At 40.8% G+C, this 15,899-nt stretch overlaps 1 protein-coding gene across 3 annotated transcripts in view; it reads right to left on the reverse strand.

The window, feature by feature from the left end:
- SETX (senataxin) overlaps positions 1 to 15,136 on the reverse strand; it is a 30,552-nt gene extending 15,416 nt beyond the window's left edge. For 2 of the 3 annotated variants that reach the window (XM_076355609.1, XM_076355606.1), the window contains exons 1-11: positions 15,074 to 15,136; positions 14,072 to 14,259; positions 13,328 to 13,426; positions 13,065 to 13,245; positions 11,486 to 11,696; positions 11,178 to 11,287; positions 8,977 to 9,196; positions 8,558 to 8,677; positions 7,349 to 7,520; positions 5,694 to 5,784; positions 240 to 4,820 (exon numbers count right to left, since the gene is read on the reverse strand). In XM_076355609.1, the coding sequence (XP_076211724.1) occupies positions 240 to 4,820; positions 5,694 to 5,784; positions 7,349 to 7,520; positions 8,558 to 8,677; positions 8,977 to 9,196; positions 11,178 to 11,287; positions 11,486 to 11,696; positions 13,065 to 13,244 (5,685 nt within the window). In that variant the 5' untranslated portion in view covers position 13,245; positions 13,328 to 13,426; positions 14,072 to 14,259; positions 15,074 to 15,136. Of the gene's footprint in view, positions 1 to 239; positions 4,821 to 5,693; positions 5,785 to 7,348; positions 7,521 to 8,557; positions 8,678 to 8,976; positions 9,197 to 11,177; positions 11,288 to 11,485; positions 11,697 to 13,064; positions 13,246 to 13,327; positions 13,427 to 14,071; positions 14,260 to 14,720; positions 14,757 to 15,073 lie in introns of those variants that run through there. The other variant, XM_076355607.1, reaches the window with a different exon arrangement.
- Between the last annotated feature and the right edge of the window lie 763 nt (positions 15,137 to 15,899).

Consider the following 15,899-nt stretch of genomic DNA (forward strand, 5'->3'; position numbering starts at 1 on the left):
TGTGGATGCAAGCCCCCCCCCAAAAAAGCTTCACTGAGGTGAATAACACTGACAGTCCCCAATCTTAAATATAACTGCCTAGATTATTTCCCCCAAATCATTCCTCTATTCAGATCTGTAGCTGAATGTTTTCAGAACATTTTTCAGAAGGTAAATAGAGGACATAAAACAGTTTTTAATCTCTTGGTAAAATTTACTAGGGTTGATGAATACAAACCAAGAGGCAGATAGCTACTTACTGTTTCAAAGGCATTTAGCATCATCAAGGGGAAAAATGTATTAAAATAGTCATTGTATTGCTGAAATTGGACAGGAACAGAAGCTACTACAGACTGCAGGAGATTACTTGGAGATCCAAACTGGCTGGAGTTCACAAACATTTCGTACGTCCACTTTAGGACTTCATTAACAAAAATACTATGATCATGCTGCCGAGCACCAAGAAAGGAAGGAAAATATGCTTCTCGGCCAGGCCTTCTGGAAATATTTGAAGCATTGTCGTTCTGTCTATTTTGTGACTGGAGAACGTTATTAGAAATACGGGGTTCAGGTACATTACTGAAACTTGGAGACCTGCACGTTTGATTTCCTATCGGTACAGCCTTTGCATTTGGTGGCCTGACCACCACCGGTTTCGCTGCATTCACTTTGCTTTTTGAAGCTGGCGGTAGCTTTTTAACATCTTCGAGATCCTTGCTGAAGGCTGCATTCCGTGAAGAACTTGCCGAGCTGAAAATTTTGGCAGTGGAAGGCTTTCTTGTTTTAGAAGGTGGTAGGAGAGAAGGTTTGGCAAACGAGTGATCCGCTTCTGAGCTGGTGGCTGAATGCTTACTACAGTACTCTCCTGGTTTTTCCACTTTTTCCATACAGTCTTTGTACTTACATTTCACAATAGTCGAGGATTCGTCCTGCTGAAGGCTTTCAGCAGTACCCATTTCCTCTGGTTTTTTACTGGCTGTAGTAGTATCTTGAACACTTTCCTCCTCAGAACATAATTTCATATCCACAGGATCTAACTGAGTTAAAAACAGATCATCATCATCTTCACTGTTTTCATTTGGTTTACACCCATTTTCTTTTGAAGTTGCCTTCTCACACTCAGGCTGGACAATGCAACCTTCTCCTGAAGGTTCATCTTTATCATGTCCAACAAGTGCAGCGGGAGAGAGACTTGAATCCATAGGTACAGGAGGAACCATCATACTGTTATCCTCCGATTTTCTGTTCGAGTCTGAAGAACTAGGCATTTTGGAGACGCATGTCACCTCCACAGAGAGGCTTTCAAATTTTCTCTCACTGGAAGAGGGACAAACAGTCTCCTCCCTTTTTTTCTCTCTTTGGTTTTCAACAGATCTTTCAACAGATGCCAGCTCAAAACTTTCAGGCTTTTGTTTCATAGGTTTTGCATCCACTTTGCTAACTTTTTCATTTCTACTCTCAGAACTTCCTGCAACTTTTTTCACTCTGACACTTTTTTTGGGCCTCGTCTGCCTTAAAAACTGAAGGTCTTGGCAGGCTAGCAATTTTTTATTATGTTTTACAGACATACTCTGAGGAGCAATTAGTTTAATCTTCTGTTTCTGTGTAACTCCAACTCTCCCTGCAGATTTACCATAGCTGCGCAATTGAGCTAGACTGTCTAAAGAGCGCTGGGATAATTCAAACGCTTTGCGGGGTGCCTTCTTCAGACCAAGTTTTTCTACGGTTGATGCTGGTGCAGGACACTGCCGAACTTTCCTTGGAGGAACCACAGCAGGCATTGACCTGCCAGGTTGAGAATTTTTTGATGTACTTTGAAGTAGTTTTTTATTTTGTGCTGTTTTAAGAACAGGAGGTTTTTTAGGACTTCTTTGAATAGTTCTTGCTACCTCAGATTTTGCTGTATTCTTCCGTGGGCTCACACTATTTTTCTTAAGAGCCAACTTTGAAGCTAATGAGATGTTAGATGTAGATGCTCTGGGTTCAGTCAATTTTGAGTCCAGGGTGAAGTCTTTAGCAACAGTACCTTTGTCTGCAAAATTCTCCAGTTGATCTTTTGCATTTCCCTTACTAATAGATTCTTGCAATGTTGAACTAGTTACTTCTTTTGTAGTATCAGCTTCTTTCTGATGAGAAATATTTTCTATCTGTTTTTCTGTCAAGTTTGCTTCTTCTTCCATGGTATCATCACTTATGTAATCCACATCATAACCCCATTCATTTGTGCGATCGTTCAGTAAGCCATCTGAATTACTATCAGCCGATACTGAAACATGATCTTGTTTATACTCTTGAGTTGCTTCCATACCATACGCTTGAGTATCTCGCCAAAACGAAAAGATATCCGCTTCTGTTTCAAATTCAAAGTACTGAGACCCACAGTCTTCCAGTGATGAGGGAGTGCTTGGCATCTTTGTTTCTATTTTGTTATTGCTATCAGAAATGCAGCTGGAAGCTGAAGGCTGCTTTTCAGGAGACATATTTTCATTCACTGTTTTTGTTTCCTCCTTGTCAGCCACATGTTCTTCTTCATCTGAAGAGTCTGAAATTATAATGACTTGATTGTCAAGGCAATCTGCATCACAGGGAGACTTGGTACTTTGGCCATCATCGGAAGCTCTTACAGCACCTTTCACTTTCCTTTTAATATCACATACGTTATGATGTACTGAGCTTTCTTGGCTTGATTCAAAGGGAAAATTGACACCTTTGGCATACGCAGCTAAAGATAATTTACTGAGTTCTCTATCAACCTGGGAGTCTGTTAAAGCATTACCTTCAGAAACCGTCTTCACACAATCCCCCCCTTTCTTCCCCACTGAATTGTTTTCTCTCTTGAAACATTCTGAAAATTGGAACAACCTGTCACTCGATTCACACTTCATTGACAGTGGCCTGATCTGAGAAGCAGGGTTGGATATATCCCTCTGGTTTTCAGAGCTAGATGGAACACGACCATTTGCTGAAGTTTTATCCATACCAAATGTCTCTGAAATTTGACCTTTACAGTCATATTTAACCAAGTCATTTAAATTAGGCTGTTCCCGGTCTGAATTTTGCATGTCAGCGTCTTTCTTAAAGGCAGACTTCAACAATGAACTTGATTTTTCTTCAGTGGATACTTTTCTCAGTAAGGTGTCACTAATCCCTGAAAACAAAATACTGCCATCATCATTTTCCTGCATACCAGGTTCATTTTTAGAGGAGCTAGTGCAATCTAGTGGTGTTTCTTTTGATACCTGTTCAGTGGGGACCAGTCTGGATTGAAAAGCACTGCTGACACTTTTCTCCTGTGTACTTTCACAGCTCCTTGAAGATGCAGCATCAACAGAGATTTCATTTTCACACACAGTATTCACTTCCTGATGTTTATGACAATCTTTGCTTGTACACAGATAGCCAGTGCAAAACCTAGGTTGCTCTACCTCTGCTTTTGAAGCGCTTGTTCCTAAACTGCAGTTTTTCACGTTGCGCAGCTTCACTGGCTGCGATACTTTTGAGGGCCATCCAATTTTCTGTATCTTGTTTTTCAAATCTGTGAGTCTACGAGCATCTACTTTAAGCTTTAAAGAGGAACTAGGAGACATATTGCTTTCCTTTACATCTGAGCTGTAAGCGTGTTCTGGAGAACCAGTACAAGTTTGAGCAGCCAGACACATTGGTGTTATGGGTCCTGCTTCACATTTGTTTTCCAACTCTCCACCTCTTCTGAAATCTGAATGCTGGGAATTTGGATTCAAGCACTGATTATCCATATCGCATTTACCTGCCACAAGATCATTGTTCCTGTTTTCCTGAACTTTCCCATATACTTTTGCTGCCAAAGAGTTCTGTGGCCAGACATATTCCTGAGTTGTCAAGTCATTAAGTTCCTTTTTAATATTCAAGAGGCCTTCTGCGGATGTCCAAGATCTTGAACTTTTAGATGCATCTCTACATTCCTCTTCCCAGGCACTTTTTCTTCTAGGGAAAGGGTTCTCTTGACAATCTTCATCTCCGCCTTCCTTCGATATGCCAGCAAATGGTGAACAAAGGTCATCTCTGCCATGTACACTCACGTTGCATCCATCACCATGTGCACTCTTCTCTTGCTTTATAGAAACGGTAGACAAAGTTGTAGAGTTTGCATTGTTTCCTACAGGCGCAGGGGTACTCAATGCTCTGGCCTTTATATTTCTTATAACTTGCCTTAAACACATTTGTAATTCCTGCGTTTCCTGGATGTTCAGCTGCCAACCTAAAGATAGACTTCCTCGCAGAAGAAGATTGAGTTTGTCTAGGTATTTCTTGCAAAGAGCATGCTGCCCAATTTGATAGCCTTCTCTAAGAAGGCTGCGTATCAACTGCACACAGGCGTGCTGCACGGAGTTAGAAGCTTGTAAAGATACTGCTAATGAACCTCTCACATTGTGTCCAGATGCTTTTTCAGTGCACCGTGTAAATGCTATAGCTGGAAGCTTAGCACATCTCACCACTGCTTCTACCCATTCTTGGGAGCTAATCCATAGCAAATGCAGGCACTTTTTATTTCTGTGTAGTTCAATAACGGACACCAAGATCAGGAGAAAAAATTCAGAGATTTTGTCACACTGCTGGATTCTTTCATTGAAAATGTCTTTGATTTCTGAGCAGAGGTAGTGAATGACCTCTACTATATATGCTACACCCAAGTCCTTGAGATCCATAAGTGACTGAACAAAAGGGATGAACCACAGAAACGTGCTGTGATGGACACGCATATCTCTGCCAATATCAGACTGAAGCACATTAGCCAGTGTTTGCATATCTTCATACATGTTGGGGCAGTAGTCTGGACAAATGGCAGTCTTCCATCCAGTATCCTGAAAAATAAATTCACCACACAACATCCTCATTATGCATGTCTGCACAGTTCAATCTGCCAGGTTTTTTTTCTAGCCGTAAAGGTTACTTTCTCTCAAATATATGTTGATTAAGTGATAGCATCTCTTATATCCTAATATAAGTCAAAATCTAAATTTAAAAAAATAAAGATCAAACTAACACATGTATAAGGAACTCATTTCCTAGAATGTAACCTATGAAATAAGTGTAAAGTAGTACTTCCTTTAAAAATCATTGGGAAACCCTCCAAACATGTTGTTATGCTGAGATAATTTAACCTCAGATAAGCAAATATACATTTCAAGCCTTTAAAAGATATTTTGTAAATACAATGCAACAACATCAAGAGAACATACACGTTTCTTCTGCTTTCTAACAAGAAAAAAATGGTGCCATTTTGGAGCACGGTCTAACATTTGAAAGTACAGCAATGCATACCTCATTACTCCCTACTCAATATATTAGTTTAGAATACTGAGAAACAAAAAGTAAAATACAAGAACTCAATCAGCAACTTTTCTTTTAAATTGAATTCAGAGTTTTCATTGAGGTACCAGTGTTTGTTTCAATCTTGATACGAATTCTTGGTCTTTAATACCATCTCTACCTAATTCACAAACACGTTCTTCTTTCCTCTTACAGCCTGAAGGTACCAGGTAAATAAGAAGTGACCAGACTGGCTGCTATTTAAGGCACACAACAGTGACATACGTTATTTAGTATTTTTTCTTTACAACATTACTAGCAGAAACAGAGTATCTTCCCCTCCATATTTCATAGATGGTTTAAACTGATGGTGTCATTCAGCGATCAGAGTTCGAAGAACAGGGAAATAAAATATCTTTTAATACCTTTTGAGGCTTTTCTGTGTTACAGGTATACACAATCTGACTGCAAGTAACCACGCCATCATCGTAGACTGACTCCGGTTCAGATTTTGTTCTAAAAAGAAATACAAATCATTATAGACTCCACACAACTAACTTAAACTATAAGAAAGCCAACTGGCCAAGACAGATTTCACTTTTCAGATACTGACCATATGACTATTAGAACTTGTCAGTGATAAAACATACCTATGAAAAGATATCATATTTAAAATTGTAGAGCTTGTTCTATCCTGCTCTAAGAGGCAGGGAAGCGACCGCCTCATGAAAAAGAGCTTTCTACTAAGTCATGGATTTGACTACCAACACCCAGAAGAATTCCATTTTATTTGAATTTTCTATGCATAAATGCAGCTCAATCATGGCTACATACTCCTAAACTTTGTATGCAACTGTTTGAACACAACACTCAAATAGCTTGTTTAACTGAAGAAAATCTCCTTTAATACGACTTCCTCGGCTATCTCTAACATTCCGTATATATGTATCTGTAGCTACCTATAACATTATAGACTGTGCATGTGTAAAAATACTGAACATTTAAGACACTGTCACTCAAAGTTGATTAAAAATATACCACAGGAAAACAGTAAACAACTGGTATGGTTATCCAGGTACTATTTTCCATCAACTTTTTTAAACTAGACAGAGTTTCAGCTTTCAAAAATAGGAGGTCTTCCTAAAGTCTTGGGACCTGGATTCTTATAAAAATCCTTAAAAGGGACAGCATGCCAAAAGATGGAGTTCAAGTTTACGTAACAAAATTCGGTTCCCATAGAAGCTGTTCCTAGACTTCCTAGCAGTGTACCAACCAACCACTTCTGCACTGAACAAGCACTTTACCTAATTAACTTTCTGTTCAATACTGACAACATTGTCACTCAGAAGTGATTCAAAAACTGCATTTTATCTTAGGATATAAGTATACGAAGACAAAACCTTTCAAAAGAGTATCTGATGCCTGCTATGTGTTTTCAAGCATTTCCTTTCAGTAGTTCACTATGTTATCCAAGCTATTAAAGGCCAGTTCCATGATTCTCACTTTATCACCTTCCCTGAAAGGAATACGTTCAGAAAAGGAATAAAACTTTTAAGACCATACGGTACCATTAAGTAAAACTGATATATATATATATGATATATATATAAAATATTTAAGACTTAACACGAGTTGAAAGTAAACTCAAACCAGTTGTCATCTGGAACCACAATAAAATCTAAAACTATGTCATCCACTGAAAATTCTGGAATTCCCACAATTTTACCAAGAGCCTCAGACATGGCAATCTTCACTAAACTTAAGTGCAAGTTGGTTATAGCACTAAGTAAGCACTAAACAGTTAGCAGCCTTCCCGATTCGGGATAAAATCTTGAAGAGTGTAACATACATCATAGCAGTCAAAAAGAAGCGAGCATATATTTTTTGAAAGAACCTCACAATTTCAGGGGACCTACTTCATCTTTTCATTGCCTGAAGTTGGCAACATCTGATTTTTTTACTTGCCATCTCCCTCCCCCAACACAAATTAAGGCAGCACTGACAAGAAAACCGAGACCAAGCTACTACACTACCTGGTATTAAAATCATTAAACTGTTCTTGTCTCTTAATAAAACTGACCTCTTAAAGCTACTGCGTATATTTTTTATTTCATTGTTGTAGCTCACACTGTTGATAATGGTTTGAAAGGCTTGGACAGGATCAATAAGCTGACCCCACACTTTAGATCCGAGCTGATCCAAAATAACCATGAAACAATTCAGCGCTGGCCAGAAGGGGTCAGTAGAATCATCTGAAACATAACAGTAATATTGGGGAGAGTTGAAATGCAAGAGTCCTGTACATTCGTAGACTAAGCTGAATTTGAAAGTAGCTGGTTTTCATTGATTTTTCTCAAATACTAATATAAAGATACGTATTCTAGTAAGTTGCAACTATACTTTTTAACCCGGAAAAAGAAAAAGCATGAAAAAAGTCAACCTCACTTATCTGTACAGACAGACACTGCTCCTTATGCAGTCTTAAATCAACAGGAACCTGGATAACTATTACTAACATTTCCCAACTCTATGAAACTGATTCTTCCACACTGATTTTTGCAGTGCTGTTCTAAGAAGTGGGTACAACTTACATGGCTATGACAATTTATACTTCAAATTTAAGCTAGAAGCAATTGGTTTTCTTTCAAGTGTGTTCTTCCTTCTTCATATGAGACAGTATCATATCCTCAATAAACGTACTAAGCTTATAAAGATCTAGTCATTTAAGAGACAGCCCTGGTCTTGAGCTCATGTGCCATTCCCAGGCTACGCCATGGCGTGTCCTACAAGAACGGCCCAAGGGCTACTACTCTGAATTCTGAAGTCTAAATTCTCGGCTGCAAAAGGAGTTCCTTCAAACAGATGGACGGAAGAGTCAAATTTTAAGCAAGTTGCGGCAATTCAGAAGAAGGTGTTTCTTTATTTTAGGACACAAAATTCAAACTTCATGCCACAGTGAAACGCGCATTCCCACACAACCTGTACATTAAATGAAAACAATATGGAAGAAATTATAGACTTGTCCTCTGAAAACCTCTAAGCCAGCCTTATGCAAAGCACTGCCATCCCTTCTCCACTTAAAGAGTTTGTTTGAATGTCATTTTTCAGTATTTGTCAGTATTGCCCAAATATTGTGCAATGTTCGCCATCTTCCAGAAGATAAATAAGCCTCAGTTAAAAATCACCTCAGCATTACACTACTAAGAATTTACTCAATTTAACAAGGAAGTTTGATAAAGATGAAAAATAGGCTATGAGCTGTCTTAATCTCAGTATCAAAATTAGTTACCAGCTGCTTCTTTCTCCATGGTGTGAAATATAGACTGCATGAAAACATTTTGATTGTCTGGGCCCAGTAACAAGGACTCCATAGCTTGTTCTTCCAGCACTGTTAGCAACATACAAATCCCTACAAAAAAAAAAGCAACCTGTCAGTATATTTGCAAAAATCTGTTGTAATTTTCACCAAATCAAGGATCATTTTCCAAATGCCATTACCAGTGTAACACTTGACCAAAGAGATCAGCAGCAACATGAAACGAATTAAACACTACCTCACTACTGCAGTTGTGCAACGTTCAATTTTCCCATTTGACATGCCCCAAAATAAACAGCACCTATGAAATAGTAGAGCTCTGACTTGAAAGAAGTGCTTACAAGATGAGAGAGACTACACGTACAGATTCATTTCCGATCATGAATACTCACCTAGCCAATAGTTCTTGTAGTTAGCAGTATCATATAAATGAGATGGCAGAAGGATGAGTTTACCCTCTTCAATCATTGAAGAGCTGTAAATATCCGGATTCTCAAAAAGCCCCAACTCGATAACTTTGAACAAGCAAGTCAGCACTTCCTGTAAGTCATAGTAATCATCCCTGTCAACCTTCCCTAAATTCCTTGCTGTTAGGATGGCCCATCGACGAATCTAAGGATTAAAACAAAAAAACCTATATATCAATAAAAAGAATTAATAAAATCACAACGCTGTAAGATTAGGAATCACTGCTACTACAAATGGGACAAAAGTATATTTTTACTAAAGTAAGGTCTCATAATTGCAAGTAGGAGTTAGTCTTTCTCCAGAATAACCTTAGCAACAGGCTTACTATACCTATGAGAAGATGTTGGTAACAAAGAAGTTAAAATTCAGGGTAATATATACAAATAAAACTCCTTGGAATTCACATGACAAAGGGATAGCATTTGGTTTTGTACTTGCTTTATACTGTTTAAACATTACTGATACTATAACAACAGATGCTAAGTTGTGCTGTCAGCACAGGACACTCGTCATTTCTTGCCTTGGTGGAATCATTCTCTGACCTACTGAGAAAACTTCTGAGTTTCAGTAAGTATGAAGTACAGTACTATTAAATCTTTTACTGTTTCTTAAGAAAACTTGAAATTTTGTACTCCGCATTGGTGTTTAAGTAAGCTGGTCTTGGAAACGGTACAGCCACGACCTGCCCACCAGCCACAGCAAACGTAACCTGACTCTCCAAAGCTGCATCAAATGAGGTGGGAAATCGATGGTATGAACTCACACTCACCCGGTGTAACTCAAGTGGGCTATTTGTTTATAATTCAATACTCCTTTGAGAGTTACACATCCAAATTCACTTTACACAGATAAACACGCCACACAGGGACTTTTCTAAGATCGTGCAAAGAAAGCGCTCAATCTCTTGAATTAACTGAAGTTAATACTTCAGTATTAACATGGTGCATGAAATCAGGATTCACTGTTCCAGCAGGCCCTCCCAGTTGTGGCAGGGTGTACGTTCCTAATTCTCTGTATTATCACTGTTTTTCAGTACTCTTCCCCATTATTGATACCAGTTTCACTTCTAGGATGTGTACACATAGTTTGAAGGAACAGCCTTCTCACAGGATAATACATCATCTTCAAAACAATGTAGAAAAGTAAGCACTCAGACAACATCTGTACTGCTTTCGGAACCTCAGGTCTTTTTTGTAATCTCTCAAATCCTTTTAACCAGCAAAAAAAAAATAGAAGCGTTGGTAACAACCGCAATTGCAAAGCCTCTCAACCCTTTCAACCTAGACGCTTCCAGTATTCCAAAATTTCTCTTGTTGTTACCTTCTTAAGAGATTGGATTCAAAAAGAGAGCAAGTCTCTGCTATGTACACTAGCATGAATGTTACTAAGATCAGCTGACACTTCTAAATATCATAAAGAATGGAGCTCTCCTGTTTACACTTTCAAATGAACTTTTGATCTCTGACTGTTCAATATTAAAATATCCCGTATGGACTCAGACACAGGCAAAAAAAAAAGTTTGCAGAGTTTTGAGTTGTCCCAGCACAGAATACACAAATCCCTTAACACACAGTGTTACCTCCTTGCAATGACAAAATTCAGTGACAATTAAAGGGCATTTCAGAGGAAGTATGCTGCTGAGCATCTCTTCTTGCAAGTAACTACACTATGCTCACTTTTTCAAATTTTAAGGTTCTGAATATTACTAAAACGTGAAAGCTTCTAGGGATGGAGAAAGAACAGGGAAGGAGAAGGGGATTAATACACTAAATTACAAACCCTGGCCCACTTGAGAAGAATTCCACCTGGGACTATAGGGCGTAAATTTACAGTTTGGTTGAACGTCTAACTTCTGCTGACTAAATGCAAGCAGTAAAGTGATTCTAGAAGTTACTGCAAAAGAAGAGTCTTCTCTCCTTCAGCAAGAGTAACTATATTCCTACTGAAATCTCATTTATATACTGTTAAAGAAAAATACAGAAAATCAAACGCTTAAAATTCTGAAAGCTACTATTTTCATATTCTTGTCATTAAAAATAAGAATCTGTTCTGATGCTATTTAAAACTAAATTTCAGTGGAAAATTAGTAACTTACCACTACTTATCAGTAGAAAAAGTAACTTACCACTTCATTCGGGTGTGCCAAAAAGAGATAAATTCCTGGATATTTCTCAAAGACCTGAAAGGAGTTGTGACTTTGTTCCATTCTACAGAGCACTTCTACACACAGCTCACCTAGAAGGACAAACGCAGTTATACTAAGGATTAATTTATATGCTCACAAAACAAAAAAAAAGCGCTACTTAGTGTCAAAATAAATATAATATATATACACACACACTGGTACTTCGGTTTAACTACTATTTGTTATTTGCGGCTCCTTCAGTAGAAACAATACTATTCCCTTCCAACTGTATACTATAAGATACATACTGACTTTCTCGTGCAGCAGCAGATATGGATATTTCAGTATTTCTAGAAGGGGCACTCGCAGGTTATTCTCAAAATCCGGGCCCACATAACCAGACAGCTGTGTCTCTCCGTTCTCATCCACTATTAACAACTCATCATCATCTCCAGCTTCTTCTCGCATGGATTTCTCAATGTGGGCAACAAGACGGGAGGTTTCCAACTCCCACAAGACCTATTCGGTGGGGAAAAACAACTAATCAAAGTGCATTTGTGAAGAAAGTGATTAAGAACATGTATTATCATATGCAGAAACCTTAACTAGACTTTCACTTTGAGACTAGACAATTTCACTTTGAGAAGTTTCTTTCCAAGCGTGGTGTGAAACAATAAAATTTTGACATGGCATTCAGATTGTGCACATCACAAAACTCTCACTTCAGAGTTAAGATTATAAAGTAGTTTTTTAAAAAGTGGCATTCAAACCAGAAGCATTGTTATAATTCCGTTAAATATTCATAAACCGTTTCAATAATTATTTCAGGCCATAGGTTAGTCACAAAACTTTGTTCCACTGGCCAATACAAAGAAGCACACAATACAGAAAACGATCATATTTAGGAAGGTGGGAAAAGCAATTTTAAAATCTTGCCTTCTCACATATTTCACAATGTATTAGTGGAAGGGAGCGAATGTAAACAATGCAAACAGACTGATCGACTTGCTGAATATTTGTAGGGGATTCAGCTCACATAACATTACTCATCTAAAGTAACTGCTCCAAACCTCAATTAGAAACCAAGGTTATTTCCTTCAGTTAATAAACACAGAAAGGAACTTTCAGCAGTCCAGTCACTCCACTTATTTCCAACCTATACTCAGACGGGATTGCCCTCCAGAGAAATCTAGCTGACTAATTTAAAGAGCAACCTTTTAGACATCTGTATTACAATCAATTAGCTACAAATATTCATTTTACATACATATACACGTAAGGGAAAATAAGCTTTCCAAAATACAAAATTGGATACTAACAAGGGAGAATTAGAAAAGGCTCATAATAAAATAGTTTTTAAACTTTTTTGATTGTTTTTAATCGCAGTCTCACAGGCTTGCAAGATCAGATCTCTGCAATTCAAGCATAGTAGAAAGCTACGAATGAGAAATGAGAGCAAACACAAAGAGGAACAAACTGAAAGTTGAACAGAAGCCAGAGGAAGGAAGAAAATACGTTAAAGAAATAGAGCTCTTAGTCTGTTTCGCAGGTGTTCTTTTTTTTCAGATGTCAAACCATCACAGCATGAATAAAGTTCAAGCTATAATGTCTAGTCAGCAACTTCCACTACTATTTTAGTTTTCTCTAATTTGAATATATGCCAAACAAGAGGGTCCTCCTGCTTTACCATCGGCTCTTTGCAACTCAATGTAATAAAAGCAGACAGTTAAAAAGCAACATACCCTATTCCAAAAACCAATAAAACACAACCCCTGCACAAAACTCCCCCCTGCACTGAGGCTGGACCACTGAAGCCTCTTCTGAAGTTTTCCTTCAGTTCTGAGTCCTCCCGCTCAGTAACGGGCAGGAACTAAATCTCTTAATTACCTCATGCAACCTTGGCAATTTTTCCCTTGCTTTGTGGTATTCAACCACACACTCCAGGCAGTAACAGAGATCATCGTTGGATCCTTCAAGATCTTCCAGGGACAACCGTTTAGAAGCATAGCTCTTCAGGAACTCAGTGGTATCAGAACCACTAGGTGTACACCATCGACATGTGCTCATTCTTTGAATGGAAAGAAGAAGGAATTAACAGAAATCCAAAGACTGAAAGTGGCAAAATACTTCCTTTCAGCCAAAATAGTTACCTAATTTTCAAGTGTGATGAGTTTCAGGATTTATGTAACTCATTAGCAGCGTACATGCATGTGTTCTTGGATGTTCTTATATCATACAGGCACATGCAACTAAACAAAGAAATACAGATTAAAGCATTAAATGAACATTACAGAAAGATGCCTGCTGAATGGCAAACATTAAAAGTAAAGCACTGAAAAGAAGTCAAATTATATAATCTGCAAACTATGAACCAACATGTGAAAATTCACTTTACATACAAAACAAACGCTCGTCCACACTTAATGCACGCTTTCCAGAACTACAATGCTAAAGTTCATTATATCGTTTTACTGGCATCTGTGGAATCTAGGTTTAATGAGTACAAAGTTTAATTAGCTTTTTTTCTTAATCTCCTGCTGAAATTTATAGGTCAACAAATCCCTGTTATCAAAAGCAAAGGATATTTATGCAGAAGTTCCGTGTCTTCATTATTATTATAGTTAGAAAGCATCATAAAATTCTCACCACAGTTTGCTTCCTCTAAAAACAGAAGTTCTTCACTAAGCAGCAATAGAGTCATCTCAGATCCTACTAGTCTGAAAAACTCAACAGAATACTAGAAAAGCATGAACACTTGAACTAACCACGTAAAAGGAATGACAGTAATTGCTTGCTATCTGGCATAACAAGGAACGTTAAAGGGTAATCTAGATAAAGCAAAACCATATGTTTCCTGATGCATACTGGGGAAAAAACACAATTGTGGTATTTACCTTTAGAAAAGGAAGCTATTCGCTGCGTGGGTGTGCCAAGTCACATAGTGGAAAAGAGAACAGCGCTGCCCTGAACCTAGGGAGGGGACTGACACCTCCAGCCATACGTGACCTCCAGTACAGCACAGCAAAGCGGTACCTTCAGTAATCCATCCGCGGCAACCGAGTCCTGACGGTATTTCAAAGGTCTAGAGCAGAACAGTAATCATCAGAAATCAGTTCACACGTTACCGACTAAGAATTGCTTTGGTATTTAGATTAACATACTTTATATTAAACACACATTTACATAAGCGGTAAGTATGATTTGCAGCTGAATCCCTTCTGTCATTCAAACGCGGGCAACGCAGCATCTACCTCACCTTTTTCTCCAAAGGGTGTAAACGTGCACCCGCGCACACCAGGCGAGGGAACTGCTCCAACAGCCGCAGGCGGACACCCAAGCCTCAGCTGCGAGCAGACCCCTTTACCTGCCCCGCTCCGCCACCGACACGCTCCAACGGCTGCCCGCTGATGAGCATCGACACCTGCTCCCTGAAACGCCTAAGCCCAGACAGAGGCCGAAGGCAGCTTCTGTTTCCCGGTTTAAGCCGCCGCAGCCGCCCCCAGCTACCCGTTCCCCCCCCCCCGGAGACACCCCGGCACCTACCAACAGCTCCTCCGCGAGAGCCCCGGGCGTACCCCGCGCGGCTGCCCGAAACGCCGCCTCCTCAGAGCAACCCTGCCCGGTCCCACCGCCCAGGGAGGCCGCCCGAGCCGGGGAACGCGCCGCTCTCCTCCCGCCAAGCGGCCCCGGCCCAACCCGGCGGCGCCTCCCCTGAGGCGGCGTGAGGGAGCGGGACCGAGACAAAAGGAAACCCGAGAGGAACCCGGCCTCCTCCGCGGAGGCGGCAGGAAAGGCCAGCGCAGTCACAGGAATGAAGGAAGGAGGGAGGGAGGGAAGGAGGGAGGGAGGGAGGGAGCCGAGCCGAGCCGAGCCCCGTCCCGTCCCGCCCCTCGTACCTCGCCCCGCCACCGGCCTCCCGCCCCGGCGACGTCGCCGGCCCAGCCTCAGGCCGCGGCGCTCCCCGCACTTCCAGTCCGCCAGCGGAAGTGGGCCCCTCTCTTTGAGCGACCAAACCCCGCCCCTTCGGGGAGAGCGGCGGCGCCTTAAAGGGCCAGTAACGAGGGAAGAGTAGGGGGAAACTGGGGGACGCAGGGATGTGGGGGAAGGGGGAGTTGCGCAGTATGACAAACGTAAGCGGTGTCAGAGGCCCAAGGAGCACCGCTAAGTGCACTGCCTCAAGGATAGAATTACTTCAGCACTGAAATAATAAAAATCCCACCCCAAATCCAGGATCCAGCCACCCGCGGGGCGTTCCCCGGCAGCCTGAAGTGATAACCCCCCGGGGGGGAAGCTTCCTCACGGCCTCCGACGCACTGGGGACCGCTCCCACACACAGCTCGGCAGCCCCTGCGCCTCTTCCTGCACAGGTGGAAGGTTTTGTCACGGCTGAGGCCTGGCCCCTGCCCGCCGGCCTTGGAGACGAAGCCGCTGCGCTGGAGGCTTCTGTCCCAGCCCCATCATCCACCGACCCTCCAGGTCACAGGGACGACGCCGTCCCCCAGCCCGGGGGGGCTCCGAGGAATCAAACAGCGATTACTTGCCTTTCTTCAACTCCTTGTTTAAGACTTTACGGGAGAAGGGGGTAAAAAAGGCAGGTCCCCGTTTGATCTTCAGCTGCTGCCACCGTAACGCTCCTCAACTTTGAAGTGCTTCTCTGCTGCAAACACAACTCCTGTAACCCAGCTGTCTCCCTCTTTGATAATGCCACACAGCCGAGAATTA

Source organism: Aptenodytes patagonicus, chromosome 18, assembly GCF_965638725.1.
Source record: "Aptenodytes patagonicus chromosome 18, bAptPat1.pri.cur, whole genome shotgun sequence".
NCBI classification, from domain to species: Eukaryota; Metazoa; Chordata; class Aves; order Sphenisciformes; family Spheniscidae; genus Aptenodytes; species Aptenodytes patagonicus.